The sequence below is a fragment of the Eutrigla gurnardus genome (genome assembly GCF_963514095.1).
Source record: "Eutrigla gurnardus genome assembly, chromosome: 6".
Lineage (NCBI taxonomy): Eukaryota > Metazoa > Chordata > Actinopteri > Perciformes > Triglidae > Eutrigla > Eutrigla gurnardus.
The window spans coordinates 17,674,115-17,697,545 of NC_139920.1; the positions used below are offsets into that span (position 1 = coordinate 17,674,115).

At 45.2% G+C, this 23,431-nt stretch overlaps 2 protein-coding genes across 3 annotated transcripts in view; one reads left to right on the forward strand and one right to left on the reverse strand.

The window, feature by feature from the left end:
* The window catches only part of prkaa2 (protein kinase, AMP-activated, alpha 2 catalytic subunit), a 456,922-nt gene that overhangs the window by 106,072 nt on the left and 327,419 nt on the right, over window positions 1-23,431 (reverse strand). The window lies entirely within an intron of this gene.
* dnm3a (dynamin 3a) lies at window positions 81-23,420 on the forward strand. 2 transcript variants are annotated; one of them, XM_084011419.1, is made up of 21 exons: window positions 84-848; window positions 3,559-3,632; window positions 4,034-4,183; window positions 4,791-4,994; window positions 5,117-5,215; window positions 6,856-7,016; window positions 7,458-7,600; window positions 7,701-7,836; window positions 7,912-7,979; window positions 8,090-8,228; window positions 8,322-8,408; window positions 8,518-8,588; window positions 8,721-8,781; window positions 10,292-10,318; window positions 10,913-11,026; window positions 15,627-15,736; window positions 19,168-19,279; window positions 19,975-20,136; window positions 20,706-20,929; window positions 21,016-21,123; window positions 23,128-23,420. In XM_084011419.1, the coding sequence occupies exons 1-21, from the start codon at window positions 688-690 to the stop codon at window positions 23,159-23,161; spliced, it is 2,445 nt and encodes an 814-aa protein (XP_083867545.1). In that variant the 5' UTR covers window positions 84-687; the 3' UTR covers window positions 23,162-23,420. The 2 variants fall into 2 exon arrangements, with proteins under 2 accessions (XP_083867546.1, XP_083867545.1); XM_084011420.1 differs by lacking the exon at window positions 10,292-10,318 and having other exon boundaries at window positions 81-848.

A 23,431-nucleotide genomic window follows, 5' to 3' on the forward strand; every position in this document is an offset into this window, starting at 1 on the left:
ATGCAGTCAGTGTTATTTACAGATGAATCACACCCTCTGGTTCCAGTGTCAGACCCCCCCCCCCAACAAACTAGTACTTGAGATTTGAAATAGCTGGTCGGCTAAGAGGTGTGTCTGATGGATCAGCCTACTTCTTTTTTTTTTTCATAATTGACCATGAAAGTTTTTGTGCCTCTTCTGCGCAGGGGGATTGCCTAGTTGATTTACCGCGCATGCGCACATAGTTCGATTCCGTTAGCTGTCAGTTAGGAGTGTTTTCCTCCTCGCCGTGGGGAAAACTCCTCGGCTAGCTTCCTAAAAGTTGTCCGGAGTTTTTAAGGATAAAAACGACACATTGCGAACTTTTTGAGGGAAGTTATTCAAAAAAGACAAACAGCGAAGTGTCTCGAGGAGGTCCGCGAGCACAAACCTCGGGACGCTGCTGTCGTTAACGGACGCGGTGACGGTGACGTACTGTCAGCGGCGGCTAACGTTACGGGACTTTTAAAAAAGGTGGCGCCGTCCTTCGAGGAAAGTAGCTTTTTTTTTTTTTTACTTTTACATGTTAGTAATGGGAATAGCACCCATGTGAGTAACCGATAACTATGGTTTAGCTACTCTACGAGGTGTGTCGTCGACACCCGAGTGGAACGAGATTTTTAAAGGAGCGGGGCGGGTGTAGCCCTGTGTAAAGCTGTCCCTGTTGCGATGGGCAACCGCGGGATGGAGGACCTGATCCCGCTGGTCAACCGGCTCCAGGACGCCCTGAGCAACGTGGGGCAGAGCTGCAGCCTCCATCTGCCACAGATAGCCGTGGTGGGCGGACAGAGCGCAGGCAAGAGCTCCGTCCTCGAAAACTTCGTGGGCAGGTATGACACACCGATACACGTTCAAACAGGTTGATAGCACAGGGACGTCACCAACCTTTTAGGGGAACACTGCCGAAATCAAGTATTCAAAGGTGTTATTTCCATGGCCTGGTTGGGGAATTCATTATTTGTGAACTTGACTACAAACGGACCCCTTTGTATCTCCTTTCTTGCAATGTTTGTTAATACAGTATCGTTGTACTATAAGTCAACTTGGACCAAACTGTTGCCCTAGCAACGGGATGGCAAATAAAAAGTCTATTGTAGAGTTTCTCAGGCCTGAAACAAAACCACAAAAAAACAAACTTGCCCAAATACTTCCCAGAACATTCCCCGGGTGCAGTCAAGTTTATTTATATAGCACCTTTCATATGACTCAAAGTGCTAAGCAGAAGAATAAAATGCAAATATAATTAATGACAAAAACGTATATATAAAGAATATGTAAGATAGTAGGGTATTGCATATAATACATAAAATATGACCCAAAAAATGTCAATGCCACCATCTTTCCTAATTCATTGTCTATGCAGCAGTTCTAGGCAGTTTTACCTGGTTAAGTAAAGGATATATATATAGTTCCCTTCTCTAAAACTTGATGCCATCACATGATTGACTTTCTGATTTGGGAGAACGTTGTTTGTTTACTAATATTTTTGTACTTTAATAGTAATTTAATGTAATTTAATTTATTTTCTATTTTTAAATGTGCATATTTCCCCCGTCAACTGTACTTTTTCTCAGTGGATACGATTCCGATGGCATTTTCTATTTTCTAATAAAGCACCCTTTATCTGGCGTAATACATGTTTTGTAATTAATTCATTAATTTCTTTTAATAAATGGGCTGCACAGTGGTGTGGTGGGTAGCACCCCACACCCCCGACCCTGAATACAGGATAAGCAGTAGACGATGGATGGATGGATATTAATAAATTAATTACTTACCAATGCTTATAGATCACTTAAAAGCCAAATTTCACATTTATAACTGCGTTGTTACCTAATACTCATAATAAACTAAACTACTGCCAACAGGATTTTTTACACCCTGGAAATCCAGGTTAAATTGTTCAAATCATTCAATTCATATTATTCATGAAAACATTCAGTAACAACATAACCCTCCTTTTTTGAACGCCCATAAATAAAAACTATATATATAAATGGTAAATCTCTCAAGTTACCCTAAATGCTATAATAAAATGATAATTTGGCTCATCCTGATTAATTCTGATCAAATACTCTAAAACAAATTATCAATGAATATGTGATTCTTGATTCTTGTCTATAGTGTATTAAGTTATGACTCGTTAAACTCTGAGTTATTAATATACTGCTATTCGCTTGCAGTGCTTAAATTACAGCCATGGGCCACTGTGTAAGGGGCTTGGACATGCTGAATGCACTACTATCTAGTATTGAAACCAGCATTTCAGGCAATTACTGGAACCAATTACAATGCACTGCTGAAATCACTCCGTTCATATTTCAACGTCTCCACCCAGTTGCTTGAGACGTTGAGTTGCGTTGAGTTGCTGGTTCTGAAGTGAGGTGAAGGCGTCTGTATGACAGGAGCCAGTGCAGACCGTATCTCTCCGTTGGGCCGTCTTACTGTAGGTGTCGATGAAGGGAAGGAGGTTAACGTGGCTCCTGAAAAAAGGAATAAGATATCAGCATTCTTTTAATAAACACGCTTGAGTGAAGTTTAAAAGGTGGAGTCTGCGATTCTAATACATGTGTTTGTTAAAATCAAGCGAATATCTCCTCACAGCTGTTCACATATGAATAAACATGCTCACTCTGAGAGTGGCAAACATACACAGTGGCTCAGGCAGGGCCACACCAAACTATTCCATCCAGGACGGGGGGGAAATCTACGGATGTACGAAGAGAAAAGGCAGTGGGAGCCAGAGGGACGGTAAACTCTGGCGTTTTTGTTTGGGTGTGAAGTTCAGATATCAACAATCTTTCTCCAGAATAACAGACTCCACCTTTTTTTTTAAATGCAAGTGAAACCAATCTTGCCCGTGAGGAGAAGACCAAGTCTTTCCATCCTGTCAGAAAAGAATGCTGGTGAGTAATAGTGAGCTGTTGCTGAGTCTCAAGTCCGACAGTGGAGCTCTGTTGACTAAAGGAGACGTGCGTGTTGTCCACATAATGGGAGAAACTATAGGAGGCTATTAATGCTCGCTTTCCTGACTCTGTTATGATATTTTTAACACACACCTCAGTTCTTTGTCTCAGCTGTGATTATGTTGGGACACCCACTTTTGCACGGGACTGTGCCAGTTCTTTCATCTGGGACAGGATGCAGTAAAAAAAAAACTTCCTGAATTTGATTTTAAAAGGAAAGAGGAGGATACTTCCTTGTGCTGTACTGCTTCTTTATATAGTTGACATTATATGTAGCCGTTAGTCTTTATATATCTGGTCAGGCTGACTCACATGGCAAAGATTTTCTTAACCTTCCCGATCAAGTTGCTGATGTTTTGGATCATGTGGCAACTAAAATACAACTAATGCACAGCAGTGCAAGTGTTAGTGCTCACAGTGACTTACTGGGCACAATTATTATCTATATGATAAATATTAAAATATTACTTAATATTAGTTGTCTGTGTGTGTGTGTGTGTGTGTGTGTGTGTGTGTGTGTGTGTGTGTGTGTGTGTGTGTGTGTTTCTCCCATTTGGTCTTTCTTTTCCAACAGAGACTTCCTTCCACGGGGTTCAGGAATTGTCACTCGTAGACCTTTAATCCTCCAGCTGCTCAGTGCTAACGAAGGTAAGCTACACGTCATGTAGTCACCCTAGCAGGCTGCAAGGTGTCATTCTTAAGCTGCCACCAGATGGCAGTATCTCATTTGGCAAAGGTTGACAAGTTCTAGAATTGCCATCAGAATTGTTTTGTGTTTTGGGGCGTTCTGCTTCCACTGCAGGGAAGCAAGGTGGCAGGATTCATATCATTTTTATTATCTAAAAAGAGAAACTTGCAACAAGTGCACAATAAACAAATAAAATGTACTTAATTAATTAGCATTTACATGTCCTGCTGTAGTGTACTCTACCGTCGTGAACAGACTCACAAAAACGCTTTTTTAAAAAACGGTTTATGATCCCATTATGAATCTATCATTGTTTAACTGATAACCCCCCCCCCCCCCCGCTCATTGTGTTTCCTTCCAGAATACGGGGAATTTTTGCATTGTAAGAAAAAGAAGTTCAGCGACTTTGATGAGATCCGCAAAGAGATCGAGGCAGAGACACGCAGAATCACAGGATCCAATAAAGGCATCTCCCCCGTGCCCATCCACCTACGGATTTATTCACCGCACGGTAACACGATGTGTACTTGTGTGTTGTTCAGTGTGATGCATCTCTTCAACATGATGTACGACACAACAGGGAGGCAATCCAGGCTCTCCAAAGTCCCAGACCAACGAGGAAGGAATTATTAAAAAGCCTTTATTCCAGTGGCTAAATCATTAAAAGAGCCAACGTGTTTCAACCACTATGTGTCTTCATCAGGGCATTAAACAAAAAAAGGGGTGTGGCCCAACCTATATAGTATAAATAACCAATGGGAGGCAATCGGGTGGTAAGATAAGTGCAACTAGGTTTTTTTTTTTTTTTACAGAAGACGTGAAATCGAATTCCTCATTAAGACCAGGATGTTGTCACACATCCAGTTAATTGGTTTAATTTCTGCATCCTGTTTCCCCCCTGATCAAGGGTTCAATATCCTCTATGCACAATAAGGAATCATTAGCATTGTGACACTTACTAAAATGGCGAACCACGGAGTAATCGCGATTCCTAGTTCTAATGGCATATTTACACTCAGCGAGGCGTTGGCTCAGGCCTCAGTTAATGAAAATAACGTATTAATTATTGTATGAGCTGTGTGTTTATTGTACTCCTCTGCATGTGTGTGTGCTTGCAGTGCTGAACCTGACTCTCGTGGACCTGCCCGGCATCACTAAGGTGCCCATAGGGGACCAGCCGGCAGATATCGAGTACCAGGTACGAGACATGATCATGCAGTACATCTGCAAGGAAAACTGTCTCATCCTGGCTGTCACGCCAGCCAACACTGACCTAGCCAACTCTGATGCTCTCAAACTGGCCAAAGACGTTGACCCACAGGGTAAGTAACATGTGTGTGTGTGTGTTTAACGATCACATTATTACTATCATTCATACTTCCACGGGTTTGAAATCCCATTCGGAGGCTGTAAACCCTCCTCTATTTTTCCATCTTCGTTTCAGGGCAGCGCACAATTGGTGTCATCACTAAGCTGGACCTGATGGATAAAGGAACGGATGCCCGGAACATTCTAGAGAACAGGTTGCTTCCCCTACGCAGAGGTGTGCTGCCTGTGTTTCTAAGCATGGCATGTGTATGTGTACGCTGTAATGTAGCTCTCATTCCCTCAATGTATTATCCTTTCTTCTGCAACAGAGACTTCCTTTCCACTGGGCTCAGCAATGGATACACATTTGTCCCTCTGTATGTTTACAAGAGGTGCTTGCACATACAAGAAACTGACTCAAGAAATTGCCTGGATTTATGTACTTCCACAGAAGTTATGAACATAAGTTATAAAGTATACAAATATTGCAAAGAAATAAGGAAAAAAGGCAAATAACAGACATTCTGCCACAATAAATCCTGACAAACCGACGCATAACTGATAACGTTGCAGTGTCTATGAAGTTATTTAGACCATCAGGGTGAAAGTGGAGAAGAAATCTACACAAATCTGTTATATTGCAATTCATTGCCATGCATGCTGATCAAAGTAATCTCAGTCAGCGTCTCTACCTCTCCTTTTACACCACGAACACGCATGCAGGAGTGGGTTACTATGGTTACGTGCACGTTGTCGGTCTCTGTTGCTCAGAAACGTTCTGGTAATAAAGCATTGATTTTCATAGCAGCCTCAATCTAACTGATCTGTTGGTTCGTGAGGCCAGAAAGGGGTAAATGGGTCTTGGAAAATGTCCGGCCCCCTGTCCTTAGCTTTCTGAAAATGTGGCCCCCCTGAACGATATAGTTGAATAATAATAAATATAATAATAATAAAGATGACGAGAGAGAGAGAGCGAGAGAGAGCTAGTGTGGGAGTGTGCAGACTGAGTAAAGCACCACCAGGTGCTGGCCCCTTCATGCTTCTCCTGCACTGCTAATGCATTCGCTATGGAAGCCCGCTGGAAGAACCGCCCTAGGAGCAGCATTGAGTTTAGGAATTAGATATGGAGCCATCTATTACTGTACTAAATAGGGGATTTGGCTCGCTTTTATACCACATGCTCTGCTGTTGAACGAACATTCATTTCCTGCTTGTACGCCACAATCTTAATGGAACGAATGGCGTTCTGGGAAGAGTTCCCAAGGACACGTCAGAAAATGCAAGTTAAAACTGACATCAGGTCCTTGATTGTTCCAGGGTCTCTTGCTCAACCCGTTACAGTTGGCGTACCAGGCTGGGGCGTTTTTTAAACTTCTTGAATGCCAGGCTGCTATTTGTGGATTCTCTCTGTTTTTAACAACCCCACATTTTAAAAGACAAGCCTATTAATGATTTTAGGTGTACATTTTTCTTTTGTGGGCTGGATCCGTGATGTATTTAACTAGCAGAACTCTGTAAGTGAGGGTGAATAATCGTCCTCATCTATCATCTATATACTGATGCCGCAGCTGTCACAACAACAGATTATTTTTCAAGTTCAAACTGACGACGTCATAGTCGGTCTCCTCCATGCCCATGAAAACAGCCCTGTGTCGTCGATGAGTTACGACAGTGGCGTTCCTTCAAATAAATGTGGAAAAACTAAAGGATACGAGTATTGATTTGTCAAGGCACAGTCTGTAGAGGACTTCCCAAGTACCGAGCTTTTATAGATAACAAGCTGAATTCTAATTACAGCAGCGGTCAGCAACGTTTGTTCTGGGGACACAAAATGACGCTGAAAGATAGTTTCCCTTCTCGTGTGTTCCCCTCCAGGTTACATCGGGGTGGTGAACCGTAGTCAGAAGGACATCGATGGGAGAAAGGATGTTACGGAGGCGCTGCTTGCAGAGGAGAAGTTCTTCCTGTCGCATCCGGCCTACAAACACATGGCTGAAAGCATGGGCACCCCGTATTTACAAAGGATACTTAACCAGGTAAAAAAATGCACACCCACACACACACACACAGAGGGATAAAGACAGCGAGTATGATGTGATGAAGTTTCAGCAATTTAGCAGTAAGCCTTATTGACTAAATTAAACAAAATGACAAGAAATATAACTGGACTTCGGCACAGTAAATCCCTCAAAGGAGCTTTACTGCTCAATTTGTCTGTGTCAACTTTTTAACTGAATGTGAACCAAATAGCCAAGTCGTCGTAAAGTAAAATGTAGGAATGGTTGTAAAGCTTGTGGGTACCCCTGCACTAAAATGATTAACTTCCCTCCCTGCATCTACACTGACAAAACGATGGGTTTGAGGGAGCAAAGAAATACAACGTGAACCTATGTCGATGCATCGAGGTCATGTCGTACGACAACTCGATGACAAAATGATCGTGAAACCTATTGTTTACTCATAATGTTTGTTTGCAGCAACTGACCAACCACATCCGGGACACTCTGCCAGCCTTCAGCAGCCATCTGCAGAGCCAGCTTCTGGACTTGAACAAAGAGGCCGAAGACTACAGACAGTACAGTCCTGATGACGCTGCACGCAGGACCAAGATACTGCTGCAGTCAGTCCTACTGTGTGTGTGTGTGTGTGTGTACCCATTAGTCGTCTTTCAGATGATGTATGTCAAAGTTTCCTCCGGTGCATGTGCTTCCGTCCTTCAGGTCAGTTCAGCGGCTGGCTGTCGACTTTGAGAAGCTAATCGAGGGCTCAGGCGACATCGTGGACACCGTTAACCTGTCGGGGGGCGCTAGGATCAACCGAATCTTCCACGAGCGCCTCCCCTACGAACTGGTCAAGGTTTGTACGAGCACTGATAACCGCGACGCCCCTCGGCTCTCGACTCCACTGAAGGTGGACTGTGTTTGTCATCAGCTCGAGTCGGACGAGATGAAGCTGCGGCGGGAGATCAACTACGCCATCAGAAACATCCACGGTGTCAGGTGTGTTCTGGCTTGACGTCATTTGCAATTTTCTGTTATGACATTTTTTTGTGGGCTGCAGCCAATCATGTCCTTCTTCCTTCCCTCCACTTGCCTGTGTTCTCCTATAGGACAGGTCTGTTCACTCCTGACATGGCATTTGAAGCCATAGTGAAGAAACAGATATCAAGTCTGAAGGGGCCCTGTATTAAATTTGTTGGACTGGTCAGTCAAGAGCTCATCACCACTGTGTACCAGTGTATCAACAAGGTGTGTGTGTGTGTGTGTGTGTGTGTGTGTGTCGTACTTACACATTTCAGCATGGTCTCTTATCTAACTTCTGGTCTGTTTTTCCCTCCGTAGCTCGCTTCCTTTCCCAAACTGCGAGACGAGATCGAGCGAATCGTCACGACTGAAATCCAAGAGCAAGAGAGTAGATGCAGGGATCAGGTCAATCACACACAGCTGGACGTTGTATTCACAAATTAGTTTCAGATAACTCTACAGGATTATTTCGTTTCGTGTGGCTCTCCAGTTAATGCGTGTCTGCTGTGTTCAGGTCTTGTTGCTCATTGACATGCAGCTCGCCTACATAAATACCAAACACGAAGATTTTATCGGCTTCACTAAGTGAGTAGCCTCATCAGCTTTTAAACTATGACATTTAAATAAAAGCTCTACATTTCCTCACACTAGCAGAGTAAATAACATGAGTCTCTCTCTCTCTCTCTCTCTCTCTCTCTCTCTCTATCTCTCTCTCAGCGTCCAGCAGCTGTACAACCAAAGCAATAAGAAGACTGTTGCAGTGATGGCAGGAAACCATGTAAGACTTTTAACAGCACTGCATTCATTCATATTCTATTCACATATACAGTGTGTATATATATATTTATACTGACGTATTTTATATCGTAGAGAAAACCAAAAAATTCCTAAAGCACAGACTTTATTTCAGGCTTCTAACCAAAATCCCATTGAATGTGAGACGAGGGTACAGGAAGTGCCAAAAATGCTGACTCATTGGCAGGTTTCAGGGTTCATTCCTGTGCCCTTTGATTTGATATGGTGATGGCAACAGACTGAGTCAGCTGGTTAGTCCAGTGGTCCTTTACTTTGGTCTGAGTGAAAGATCTCAACTATTTTAAATAAACTGTGATTGGATTGAGTATAAACACTAGTGTTTGGTGTCTAGGCCTCATCGCTCCCCATATATGATTACATAGATATGATGGGAAGTGATAAGTACATCGGTCAGCAGGTTTGAAGGCACAATGAATGGGATTTTCATAAAGAAAAAACAAACAAAAAAATAATGTAAAGGGCAGCCGGTGGTGCATTGGTTAGGGCAGCTGCCCCATGTACAGAGGCTCAACGTCCTCGACACGGTGGTCCCGGGTTCGACTCCCGCCCGGGTCTTCTCCCTCTCTCTCTCCCCGTTTCCGCACTGTCTGAATAAAGGAATAAGAAGGCTTAAATGGCGCTCTAGCCAAAAAAAATCATCTTAAAAAAACAACAAAAAAAACAATGTAAAGACTCATACAAAAATAATCCCTCTCAATCATAAATTATGACTACTAGACTAGAAGTGTTCCCTCCTACCCTCACAAAATAAAGACCCTTACATTAGCATCATTACCATCACCCTTAGTCCAAAAAAAGCCTGGATGTACACTTTGAGTCTTGTTTGCCTTCTTCTTATCCATCTTTCTTGAGTCATCTTTGTCTATCATAAGTGCATCACAGTTTGCTCCTCTTCAATACACTCAAATAATGATGCTTTTCTGCCAACGGTCCTCTGCAGCGCAACGTTGGACTGTGTATGGATATGAACTAAATCTTTTCCATCCATCATACATCCTTTTGTTTGTTTGTTGTTTTGGTATTTTCAGTAATGTCACATCCCATGTGTTGTTGGGTTGGTTGCTATGACAATTCATAGCTGCAGATAAACTAGATCTTTTTGCGATTTTAACTGGAGGCAGATTTGTGGCCCAACCCTGCAACCAAAGTTGATCTTGGCTCCTCGTAGGAATGCAAAAAATGTGGCTTTTTTTGTTGTTGTTATGATTAACATGTAACATGATATTTATGTGACACATTTATCTGAAAGCGGGGATAATTAAAAACACGATCCCAGCGAGTATGTGTTTAGTCAGTAACCTTGATGTGTCATGTTGAGATCTGTTGAACAGCAGTATATTTTAACCACAGCTTTAAGTATTTAAACAATCTTGTCAGTTATTCACACAATATCTCATGTTGCCCCCCCCCTAATATAATGAAAACATGAACTCCATGTTAATTTTGCTCCCTCGTGTCCTGTTTTTCTCCAGGGTGTGGCCCCTCCTTCAAGACTAATAGTAGGAGACCACTCACTCACTCACTCACTGCTGCCTCTACTGAAAATATTTGTCTCCTGTCTTGTTGTAGCTTTTTCTTAATCTTTTTCTCCATCATCTGAAGCCGATGCACTGCTAAGGTTTCCAACCCTTTCACAGTTACAGTTTGCAGTATTCTCTCTCCGTCTCAGGTCACTCGTCTGTACATTCTGCTCTCCCACTGCTGCATAAATATGTACAGATGTTAATATTTTCCGAGTCTGCAGGATGTCTGTCATTTCTTATACTCATCTCATACTTCCTGTTCCCTTATTCATGACACATATGTTTCTTCCAGCATCCGGTTTTTATCTCCTAATGTTACTTTTTGTTTTCTATGCTTGTGTTTATGTGTGCGTCTACGTCTTCTCTTTGTCACCGTATGGTGACTGGGTCATGGCTGCATAATCTACGTCCTATATCTCCCAAATGTTCTTCTTGTCTTCAGCAAGAGTCATCATCACGTGACCTGCTTTGCGCACCTTCATACGAGTTGTGCCTCATCAGTTAACTTGAACCCTCTGAATGCTACTGATGACGTCGGTCCCGCCGTATGAACTCCTTACCCTTGTGCAGGTCATACGCAAGGGCTGGCTGACCATCAGCAACATCGGCATCATGAAAGGCGGAGCCAAGGAATACTGGTTCGTCCTCAGCGCGGAGAGCCTCTCCTGGTTCAAGGATGACGAGGTGACGCACTCACACACTCACACTTTTGAAATGAACGGACATTTGAAGTGCTTTATAAATAAGAAGATGGCGAGTCAAACCACAGCAGCACACTGTTTATTAACACACAAGTTTATTCACGCATATCTCGGCTTGAAACAACAATGTTATACGGGAGGTTGAGAGACAATGAAGTAGAAGAGGTAATCCCTCATTTGTCGATCACAGAACAGCCAGGTCGGGTCTGCTCTGATGCCAGTGGGGCTGCCATCTGTCTGCCTGTCTGTGCCTGCTGTACAGGAGCAGAAGGTCTGCACAGCAAGTGTAGACAGGCAGACACATCACAACAGTCTTGTCCCGTCACAGTCCATGTCGATGGGGGTGAAGGGAGGGCAGAGGGCAGGAAGTGAGCTCAGCGTTGGGAAACACATCGCAGCGTTTGTGTGGATATGGATATAAACAAAAACGTGTAAACACTCGCATGTTGGCGATAACACTGGAGACAAGGTTGTTGTGATATTGAGTGTGTGTGTGTGTGTGTGTTTAATTGACATAAGTGCTTTTACAAATAATTTGTTGCTCTTCGTAACCACCGCGTTGAGCGTAAAACTAAACAGTCCTTATGGAAGCTCTGTGACATACTGCAGCATTTTACTAACTAAAAGAGCATCTTTAACCCCGTTTCTCTTGCTTTCCTCTCCTGCCACCTGGACCTGCTAGCCCCTCCTCCCCATTTATTCTGACGACCCCCCTCCCCCCTCCCCATTCGTCCCGCTCTCTGCTCACTCTTCCCCTCACTCCCCCTTTTCTTCCTCTTCTGGGAGTTCAGGCATTTGGAGCAGCTCACTCTGACACAGCTGGAGCTGCCCCAAACCAAACTAACACACACACACACGCACAAACGCACACAGTGGACAGACTTGTATATACAGTATACAGTACACATGCAGAGGCCGATGTAAACAAACTGGCATGCAAATAGCGGAGAAAAATATACACTCTGTCAGACAGACACGCGGTCACTTTTTCAGATAAACACTGGATCTCTTGAACATGGCGTTCCCAGACGCGGCCCCAGGCGTGCATATTGTACACGCACGGCGTTAAAGGTTTCCTCTCGCTGTCATCTCCACGATGATCAATTCATCTCACGCGTACTCGCAGACTGAGCACATCTGGGACAAATGTTACAAAGACGGGCGAGCGAAAATCTGTTCACCACATAAGAGCAAATGACTGTCTGCGGATCGCGATGAGGCGCGCATGCTGCGCTTACGAGACTTGAAAGTCTAAAGCTCCCCGATTTAACTTTGGTCCAGTTGGACCAGCCAGAGTTTAAACCCAGTGCCTCCTCACTACGTTTGAAGGTTTATCGGCTGTGTTTGGAAGGCCTGAGTGCAAACCAGTCACCCGCATTATCGCTGAAGATCGTATCTACTGACTTTCCACATGCATCTGTGTGTGTGTGTGTGTGTGTGTGTGTGTGACACATACAGCCAAGCTTCTGCTTCTTCTCTGTTGCAGTTCGCGCTCTCGCTCTTCCCGCCCTCAATACCTTCCACAGACATTTATTTTTTCTTCGAATACTGACTCCCCCCTCCACTTTTTTTTTATTTCTTTACCCCTGTTGCCTTTTCCTCCTCCTTTCTCTTCCTCTGTCTGTCTGTCTCTCTCTCTCTTTCTCCCCCTTCTTTCTCTCTCTGTCTCTCCCTCTTCCCCCCCCCCCTCCCTGTGGTTGGCAGCCTCTCTGGGACTGTGCACATTCCTGGCTGGAAAATCTGAAGCTTTGTCCAAACACCAGCTTCCAAGATCTGCCCAGAGAAATCCCACATGGCTGTTTCTACACTGCAGACCTCCCCCTTTGACTCCCCCCTTTCTCCTCTTAACTCCTCCACGGTCTCTCTCCCAATTACCCCCCCCCCCCCCACCCCTTTCAACCTCCCCTCTCCATCCCTCTCGATTGCTTCTATACACTCCAATTTAAAAAAAAAATTGAGATATTTTCCGTCTTTAAGGCCGTGCGGTACATCTCCCCTCTGTGTTCCTAAACAGTTGTACCCTCACACTGACCTCATACTGAGAGTGCAGCATAATAGTTCAGAGTTTAATCTCCACAGCACACAGAACAGACATACATTCCTTCACCCCTCGACTGCCAGGGTTCCACCAGGCAGCCTGAAGAAAAACAGACGGCTCATGCATATACACTTAATCTACATGCTGCCCTGTGTGTGTGTGTGTGTGTGTGTGTGTGTGTGTGTGTGTGTGTGTGTGTGTGTGTGTGTGTGTGTGTGTGTGTGTGTGTGCGTGTGTGTGTGCGTGCGTGCATGTGTGTAGGTGTGTATGTGTATGGGTGTGTGTGTGTGTGGCCTGTTCCATATCTCTAATCCATTAGTCTAGAGGAAGAGATGCAGCAGCTCTGATGTGTAATACTTCACAACCACCCTCCACCACTGAGAATAAAGCTCTCTCACACACACACACACACACACACACACACACACACACACACACACACGCATGCATATACAAAACTGTGCCATAATCTCTATGAACACACGAGTTATCATATTGCCACACAGATGCACATGCAGAAACTCAAAATACCCAATGAGATGCACGCTGGAGAAAAAAAAAGTTAGTTTAGAGCTTTGCTGCAATGAATTTGAGATGCTCCGTTAATGTTCTAGTTTGTATCTTTTATGCCTTAATTATTGGTCAAACAACAGTCATTCTTTCCCCCCGTTAAATGCAACGCCCCGTTAACTTCTCCACCTCGGACGCAGACCTGGCACGATCGTGAATGTCACGTTTAAAGGCGTTTGCACCCATTCAGGCAAGAAACATCAGAGAATATCAGAGCCTAGATTTGTCACAGCGTAGTAGTACATGCAGGTTTTTCACGTTGTCCTCAGTCGCACTACCGAAGCACTTCCTTGCACAGTCTAACCAATGTGCAGACTACTGTACACCAGTAAGATCCTGAACAGGTAGTCTGAACACTGGGATGACAGAGCAGGACCCTTTCTCACTTTCTCTTCGGCCTCCCCATTTTTCCCGCCCTGGCTGTTTTGCTAGCAGTCCTGCCAGTGGCGGAGGAGGGTTGGGGGTGGGGGGGAAAAAGATTTCCTCTGTTATTCTTATTCTTTCTTATCCTGTGTCGGTGCCGGGTCGCAAAGGTGAAGGGTCTCGCACACATCAGACATCCGCTCCTATGGGTGTCCCTCCTCCGGCGATGCGAGCGCGTCTCGAGTCGGGCGTCCGCGGGGCTGCGTCCCAGCGTAGTATCCAGTCTTGACGTGGCACATTCACTCATTCGGCTGGGGATCTGCCTGTTCGCTCGGGGAAGGCATAAGGAAATGCAGGGAGTGAGAGAACGAGAGAGAGAGTTAGGGAGGAACTTAGCAGCCATATATGGGTTGATGGTACCCATGGGGAATCAACTTTGGAGTGGTCTGCAGTTTCTCCCCGCTTCTCCTGCACACTCTCTCCTGCTCGCTACGTTCCTCGAGCCCTTCCTCCTCTACTCTTACAAAATTCAAATCCCTCTATCCACCTCTATCCCTCCTCTTCCTCTCTTCATCATCTCTACTTTCTATTTCTACCCCATCAGAGCGCTCTATACTCTCTCCAGTCTCCTCCCCCTCCGTCCAAAGCGATCCCAGATGTTGCTGTATGAGCGCCAATCCTGTCCAGTCACTTTTTTCAGCCTCTGTTACAGGAAGTGGGCCCCTTTTGGAGGGGTGGGGGGGGAGGGAAGAACGAAGGAAGAGAGTCGTCGGGTTCAGGGGAGCACTGAGCGAGGGAAGACCGAAATGTTCAACCAGCACAAGCGCATCCCCTGTTTTATGCATGTGCTCAGATGCATCCACACAGGCAACATCCAGGGTTTTTAGGACACACTCTTTTGCAGGCGTTCTCTCTTTAATGGACTTTCCATTTGATATGTTTCTAGCTCACCCATAGCCGTACCTCTAGCCAACCTCTTCTGGAAGCCCCCTTCTCAAAGGTTAGAAAGAGGGAGCAGGCCAGAGGAAGAGAAATGAGGGGGAAGGGCTTCACTTTAGGAGAAATGTTGTGTTAGAGCTAGAGTCTGAGTAATGACTTTCACATGTGGGCCCGGCCTCTCTCCCCTCTACTCCTTCTCTCATTCCCTCCCTCCCCTGCTTCACTTCTCTGTACCCTGCCTCCATACTGTCTGGTTCTCCTCACGCTGGCCCGGCTCCACCACTCCTCCAACTGTTCTCTGTCATTCATAAGTCCCCTTGGTGATGACAGACTATAGACTTATGGTATCCCCGTCGCTCTCCCACTCCCACTGTCTCTCCTTCGCTCGTTAGTGGGCCGTTAATGCGAGTCAGTCTGACGGTCATCTGATCTGAACTTGGGTGCTCCGCTCGCACAGTGTTCCACATTCCCTCCTCTTTCTTCTCTCCGGGCCTGCTGAGAAATATTTACTACCAGAACAACAACTATTTTAGCTAAATCCCCCCCCCAAACCTTCTGTTGTTTCCTTTGTTTTGTTGCTATCGACACCTGTGGTACCTCTCTGTGATGTCATATTTTACCCTGCATACCTCTGTCAAACTTTCTCTCTCCGTATTCTGTCTTTTTTTTCCAGGAGAAGGAGAAGAAGTACATGCTTCCCCTGGACAACCTAAAGCTCAGAGACGTGGAGAAGGGCTTCATGTCCAGCAAATCTGTCGTTGCTATCTTCAACACAGAGTTGAGGTTTGTTTGTTTGTTGAGGTGTGTGTGTGTGTGTGTGTGTGTGCTCGTCACCTGCTTGCTGGCGTTTAAGTGATATTTTTAGAAGGGTTATACATGTCAGAGGAGGAAAAGAAGATGTCAGAACAGTTGTTTTGCCCTTGCTTTGACCTCTTCCATTCAACTGTGCCACCGGAACAGAAAGGATATCCAGCGGCCGCTGCAGCGGGTGTTCTTCTCGATACATGCCAGGCTGTTGAGGGTAGGGCTGGGGTTTGCTAGGTTTGTGTGTGTGAAACAGATTGAGAAATAAAGAGAGACAAAGGGGGGGGGGGGGTGTAAGTGAGAGAGAGAGAGTGTGTGTGTGTGTGTGTGTTTAGGAGCTGGATGGGACCCAAAGCCTGGCTGATTGTACCAGAGCATGTGGGCTTTGTTTATGATTCTGTGCTATGCTGCATTCGGACACACAAACCTGGTCTGTGTGCGTGTACATGCCTTTGCCAGCTTGTGTGTGTGTGTGTGTGTGTGTGTGTGTGTGTGTGTGTGTGTGTGTGTGTGTGTGTGTGTGTGTGTGTGTGTGTGTGTGTGTGTGTGTGTGTGTGTGCGCGCTGCATACAGACCACAGCATACTGACGGCAGGCTCATTAAGCAGCTAATCAAAGCCAGAGAGCTTGGATCAGAGATGAGGCTGCTCTTGTTTGGAAAGAATTGCTCGACTCACCACAAAAAGGAGGGAGAAAGAAGAATTGGAAGGGTTGAGAGGAGAAAGAAAGCGGGAGAAAGAGAGAGAGAGTATCAGAGCCATCGGCCAGGAATGTGTCAAAGTCTGTCCTATGGCGCCCCCCCCCCCCCCTTTCCTGCGCCCTCACTCTCTCTGTTTCTCTGTCTGTAGTTGCGTGCGTGTGTGTGTGTGGCAGACATTGCAGTGGTTTTGTCCCTGTCTGACAGTAATCAAAAACCCTCAGGAAACTCTTCAAATCTAAAGCAGTCAAGGATCTGTGCAGAAATTCCTCAAGACGAGTGAAAAAAACTCACCCTGGCCACGAGCTGAGGAGGGGATAGCAAGAGTTAGGGGGGAAAAAGTTGAAGTGAGCGCTAAAATCGACACAAAGAACAATTTAAACGTGTGCCCCGGTCGCTGGTGTATACAAATGTTAGCGTCCTGATCTTGGTGTAATAGCACTGGAGTATTGTCATCGTTGGCCCGGCTCCCCGTCTGTTAGCCACCACGCCCTGACTTATTAGCCCCGGCCATAAGCTCCCAAACTGCCTATTTCTTGATCTTTCCGTATCGCGCTCTCTTGCCGCAGTCTGCCCTCTTTTATGAGCCCCCCAGTCCCACACGCACAAAAGGTTTCACATATTTGAGGTTAATTGCTATGTGTTCTGAATGTGAGAAGGGAACAACAAAAGGAGGAAAAGAAACAACTGAGTGATTAAAGAAAAAATGTTTAACAGATGGGCCACAGCCTGCTCCAGAATCCTTTTTGCTTGTTTCTTCCTTTGCCGTTGCCGCTGCAACAGCCAAAGCACGGAGATGGTAGGATGGCGTGAAGGGGAGAAAGCCAGAGGAAAGATGGCAGGGAAGAGAGGTGCTGGGGAATGAATAACACAGAGGAAATAGATGATGGCGATAAGGGGATAAGCTGCAGTTAGAGCGGTTGAAACTGGTGAAAACTGTGTCTGGAGGTGTGTGCGTGTCTGCTTGGGAGTGTGTCTACGTCCTTTCCTGTTCTCTCTTTACGTTCTCTTGGACTTTATGTACGGTAATGCATTTAAAGGATTGTTGCACATTTTGGGAAGACTGACCCCCCTTTTTTTCTTTTTTTTTTTTTTACAGAAAAGGATTCACATTCCAGACAATAAACATTAGGTGCTGGACAGAAAATAATGCAAAAGAAATGATGCTCGAGTGAACATTTCATTAATTTCCACTGGAGATGCAACTCTTCTTCAGACAAGGATTGCAACACAGAGACACGCCTACAAATACATACTAGACCAGGTCACCTGGTCCCTATAGACCCCTTTAGGTACAATACATCATATACAAATACATAGATGACTATGAAGAAGACAATCGTGACATCATGATCCCACTTAATTGCGTTGTGAACGTAGTCACTGTGTGACTGTGTGTATAAACACCATAATGCTTCTTGAGAATAAAGAATACAAAGTCACAACCAATATGGTATAAATATCACCAGACTAAAGCATCATGTCATGTGACGATCAGAAAAAAAGAAAATGGGGAGCTTGTCGAGCTGATAAAGAGGCGCATCTGCTAATTATTTTGATTTATACCATTGTACAGCCTTTAAAAAGCACGATACAACGCAATAAGACCTTACAGGAATTACCATCACGTTTTCCTTGCAAACTTGTCGGCAGCAAGCTGAGTTTGCTGTGGCTCAGAGGTAGAACAAGTCCACTTTATCAGAAGATTAGATGTTTTGATCCCCGGCTCCTCCAGTCCACAAGTGTCCTCGGGCCAGTTACCGAACCCCAAATTGTTCCCGAAGGCTCTGCCATCTTTGTATGAATGTGTGTGTGAAAGGGTGAATGTTGCTCGTAGTGTAAATGTATAAATGCAAGTTTACCAAAGACTCTGGCTGTAGAGAGCTACACCGTTAGCATAAGGCTAAACTAAGAGCAACACTTTCTCTCCATCTCTGAATCGCTTCATCGATATTGACACATTTGTTGTCAGACTCTCTTTTCGATTGGTCCGTCTGCCTTGTTCCAAATGCCGGGATAGCAACTATTTCTGCAGGATTTTCCACCGTTGAATCAGGCTTCCGCCACCTGAAGGGACGTGGCCGCGCATCTGCATTTGTAGAGAGGCAAACAGGAACGCCCCCCGTCTCTGAAATGACCTGCGATTGGCCAAAGTCTTGCATCACAGACTGGATTTTCTAAAGCTTAAAAAACTCCACAAAACCAAATCCTGAAAATGAAGGAGAATTATTTTTGAGTTTATATGAGACACACGAAGGCTACCGTGTTCCAGCTCACATGATAGGTGGCAGTTAAGTGATGCAGCCTGTGGCTGAGAATGTCTTTCAGGGGCCTTTTTTTTTTTTTTTTTTAAGGACTACAACAGACTACTTTCCACAAGACGTGGAGCAACACTTGTGTTGTTTCCCCTGGAAGTGAACATGTTTAGACGGTGGACAGCTATAAACGACTGAAAACATTGTTGCTCAGCTGACATTATCCCACGCACTGTGACTAAAACCGGCCACATCATCCACACCGAGTTCATAAGAGAAACCTGTAATAACATGTCATTACTAAAAGGCCTGGGTTCCTACGTTGGATCATGCTTTCCCTATCATTCAGCACTCTGTTGAAACTATGGACCGTTATGTGTTTATTACTGTGTGTCATTGCTGTTCAGGAAAAGCGTTGTGGTTTTTGGAGACGTCTGACAATGTTGCACTGAATTGCAGGAACGTGTATAAGGACTACAAGTGCCTGGAGTTGGCCTGTTGCTCTCAAGAGGAGCTGGACAGCTGGAAGGCGTCTCTGCTGCAGGCCGGAGTCTACCCCGAGAAAGTCACCGTTAGTACTCTGACCCCCCTCCACCCTCTAATTCAACCTAATTAAAACCCTGACCTTAGCAGTGGGGAGCTGCACCTGTCTGCACCTTTTTGTCTTGTACGTACTCACGAACGCCCGCCGTAACCCCTTACCGTTCTCTCCATGTTCCCCCTCGTTCCTCCCCTGCCAAAGCTTAAAAAGCAAGTCCCCCACCCCTTCCATCTCGCTCTGTCGTTGGCTCTTCAGCGCAGCATTCTTGGCCCATGATGTCACTACAACATGTGTGTGTGTTCTAGTCTGTTTCTAATCAGCAGTTCCCCGTCCCTCACCCACTCCCCCCTTTTCTTTTCTCTTTCTTCTGCCCACTCCCCCTTTACCTCCCTCCTCTTGTGTTCCCTCTATTCTGCTCTCCCCGTTCTGATCAAGGTGGCTCTATACTTCTTCCCGAGCGTAGATTCGATGACAAGATATGGAAATACACATAAGGCCGACCTTAATTGCTTCACACATCTGTATTAGCATGACGGCCGTTGAGTTCAGGCTGACTCGAGGCGGGGACTCATTTAAAAAAAGAAAGAAAAAGTCTGTTGGCTGGACTTCAGTGGCAAGAGTTTGAGGTGAACACTATACACCCTTGGTTAAAACCGTAGGGACAATCTGGACAGTGTGTGTGTTTGCAATTAATCCCGACTCCATCTTGTCGGTGTGTCGCCCAGGTGGACGGGCACGGAAACGGAGCCCCTGAGACCTTCACAGACCCCCAGCTGGAGCGTCAGGTGGAAACCATTCGAAATCTGGTCGACTCCTACATGAGCATCATCTACACGAGCCTTAAGGACTTAATGCCAAAGACCGTCATGCACCTCATGATCAACAGCGTAAGAGATCCAGGCCAGACTGTAAACTTATTCATTTGTTACCAGCCCAACGCTCGGGCACGGCCCAGAAAAACCTGCTCTGTTGGCTTTAGGGGGACTATAGAGAGAGGAATAAATAGATTACCCCCATACCTTTAAATGTACACCCCAAAATCAAAAATACATATTTTTCTTCACAGACCTCGTTTGTGAGCAGTTTCTGTGGTTGAAAGAAAATAGTTCCTACAGGCAACTGCTCACAACAAGGTCTGTGGATTATCTCAAGTAACTGGATCATGATTTCTGGAAAGAGAAATGTGTTCATTTTTTAGGTTTTTTTTTCAGCGCCGCTCCATTATATTGGAGACGAACACTTCTTCAGCTGATATCTCCAAAACTTGGCAACTCGCACCAAAACAAATTAAGACATAAATATGATATATATATGATAAATGGCTCTTCAGGTATGAAGAAAAACTATGTATTTGTGGGGTTTTGGGGGTGAACTGTCGGTAAGAGTAACAGTAAAAAGGCTTTTACGAAGGCTAACATTTTGACTTGTCGCAGCTGTTAATAATCCCACTCTGTAGGTTAAGGAGTTCATTAGCTCCGAGCTCCTGGCCCAGCTCTACGCTCTGGGAGAATGCTCGACCCTGATGGATGAGTCACCGGAGCAGCGGCAGCGCCGGGAGGAAGTGCTCCGCAAGCACGTCGCCCTGAAGGAGGCGCTCGCCGTCATCGGAAAGTTCTCCACCTCCACCTGCACCACCCCTCTGCCTCCACCCGTGGACTCCTCCTGGATACAGCCCTTCAGGTAGGACCACGGTGATGCATGTCCGTAAACCGGAAAACGGCAGCGGCCCACAATGCACGTCACTCAAGGTTCTCTCCTCCACGCAGCCACGCCCCATCAGCCCCTCGGGTGCCCACTCACGCTGCTCCCCTGCGTGCCGACGGCCCTCGGCGGTTCGCGGGCCAACCCAAACGTGCTCCACCCAGCGTGCCAAGGTGACTCAGAAACCACACCACTGTAGCCTGACCTCTGACCTGTCGCATCACGACGACCTCCGGTCTCTCACTACTCACACATATATACATGCGTAACTCGCACGTAGACGTAATGAAACCGTGCGCTACGCTAGGCACAGGAGCAGAGGGAGTTGTTATTTGAGCTGGGTGGGGGTCTGCTGGAAAAATGTGTTTCTCATATTCCCTTTCCCATCAGCCTTGGTAGACGGGACTTCTCTCTGTGCAGCCTTCCACCGGAGCCAGAGACAACAGGCCGAGCACTCTGTCAAGTTTTCATCTCTCTCTCTCTCCGTGCTTCATCCCCCCTCGTTTCCCCCTCTTTCTCCTAGCATGCATTTGTTTTATTGCCCTCCCCAGTTTCCCCTCATGCAACAGCCGTTATTTTTCCTCCTCTTCTTTTTCTTGTACATTTCTTCATTTCTCCTCCTTCGCTGGTTCCTCCCCTGCTTTTTGGGCCTGTCTCCCTTTTCTCTCCGCCTCATTTCCTCTGTGCTCTCCGATGGTTCTTTAGGTTCTTTCCCGCGTTGCTCTCCCTCGTTCCTTTCCTGGCTCTTTCCATCAAACATTATGCCTCTTTTTCTCACTCAGTCTCTTTCTCTCTCTCTCTCTCTCTTTCTCTCCCCTATAGATATACAGTACATTCTATATGTTTCTTTTTTTTTTACCTCCCCTATATTTATTAGATCATCGTAAAGTCCTTCGACGCTCGAGGACACGCATAGCACAATAATCGAAATGTGTGTCATTTTGGAAAATGTAAACAAAAATCTTGCCAATAAAGATACAAAACAATGTGTGCATGGAAATGTGTGAGCAGGGGAAGCGTGAACCCTGAATCACAGAGCCCCAACATTTGGATTTGCTACTTACGCCACTATATTATAGTCATCTCGAAAAGACGTTATTTCCCTCGTTCTTATTCGGCATGTTTTCTCCTTGTTCTTCTTTCAAACTGCCGTAACTCTCCGTGCCTTACATGGCATGTACCAGTACGTCATCTTTCATGACAAAACCTCTAATCCCGGGGTCAGCAAATGCGTCACGCCGTGGGTGTCCAAACTACAGGCCGCCTGCGGCCCGCTGCCCGTTTTTTTTTTCTTTTAAATTGGCCTGTGGTGAATTTTTCAAAAATAAACGAGTATGGCTTTAATCACGTTTCCAATAAATTGCACTTCTTTGTGCGAACACTAGATGTTGCTGCCATTGTGGAAAAACGACGTGATCTACATTGATTAGTGGTCGATGAAAACATTTCCCCCAGTGGATTACGTAAACACGTCGGTACCGCAAAGACGGAAGATGGCGAGCAACTGCCAAAAGATTTCACAAACGTTGAGAAAATTTGTATTTTTTTCCACAGGAGTCAAGGGGAAGTGTGTTTGCTAAATTTGCAATGGATCAGTTGAGGTGATGAAAGAGTATAAAGATGCGATGAAACTAAACATGAGCCCCACACCTGCTGGTCTAGAAACACTGACTTTCTTGCAGTATAACCGGTTGAAAACTACACATTTGCTACTGTTTGGCTCATGATTTGTTATATATTTCTGTATTCGGCCCACGATCACATGGTATTTGGCCATTTTTATTCCAAAACTGTTCACTGAAGCGCAAAAAGCAGGTTCACAGCTGCAGTGGAGTCATAGAGTAAGCCTATGCTTTAAATATTAGCTTTTTTTAAATGTTTTATTATTAATTTCAGAATGAAGTAAACGTATAAAGCTGAAATGCTGGTATTTTTTCCTGGATGGCGTTAGAGGTGACTGCTGCATAACTAGATTTATAGATCACGATGATGAGGGATCAGACATACAAACATACAGCATGCAACATGAACAAGGCCCACTGTTGCATTTCATCCACTCTCTCTTTGTTGATATTACTAGATGCTAGCAGTCATTTTTTTGTGATTTAAGTGAGTGCTCTGCTAATATTGTTATATAATATTGAGCCATTTCATCTTTAATCTGATCTTCTCTCCAGGAGGAATCCTCCAGCTATCCCGAACGTGAAATAATAGCACTTTCATCTCAGAACTCCATTACCCATCTTCCCCAGCGACCCTTCCAGCTGCAGCTCGCCGAGTCTCGAGTCTGTTTTGTACATAATATCACTGGCCGTAAATGCCGGAATGTTCTCGACTGTCTGCGGAGTTTCCCCCAAGTGCCTGAACTTTGTGTAAATACAAAAAACACATTTGATTTACTCTACTAAAGGAGAATACACATGCACTATTTTCACTTTTTTTAAATAAACAGGTTTTATTTTTGAACATGTATCCCGGGTT

Excerpts from the sequence above, each read along its gene's own strand:
- dnm3a (XM_084011419.1), top strand. The coding sequence starts at position 688 with ATGGGCAACCGCGGGATGGAGGACCTGATCCCGCTGGTCAACCGGCTC. Across the intron at positions 10,319-10,912 it reads CCCCTCCTTCAAGACTAATA|GTCATACGCAAGGGCTGGCT; the intron begins GTAGGAGACCAC and ends ACCCTTGTGCAG. Across the intron at positions 15,737-19,167 it reads ATCTTCAACACAGAGTTGAG|GAACGTGTATAAGGACTACA; the intron begins GTTTGTTTGTTT and ends ACTGAATTGCAG.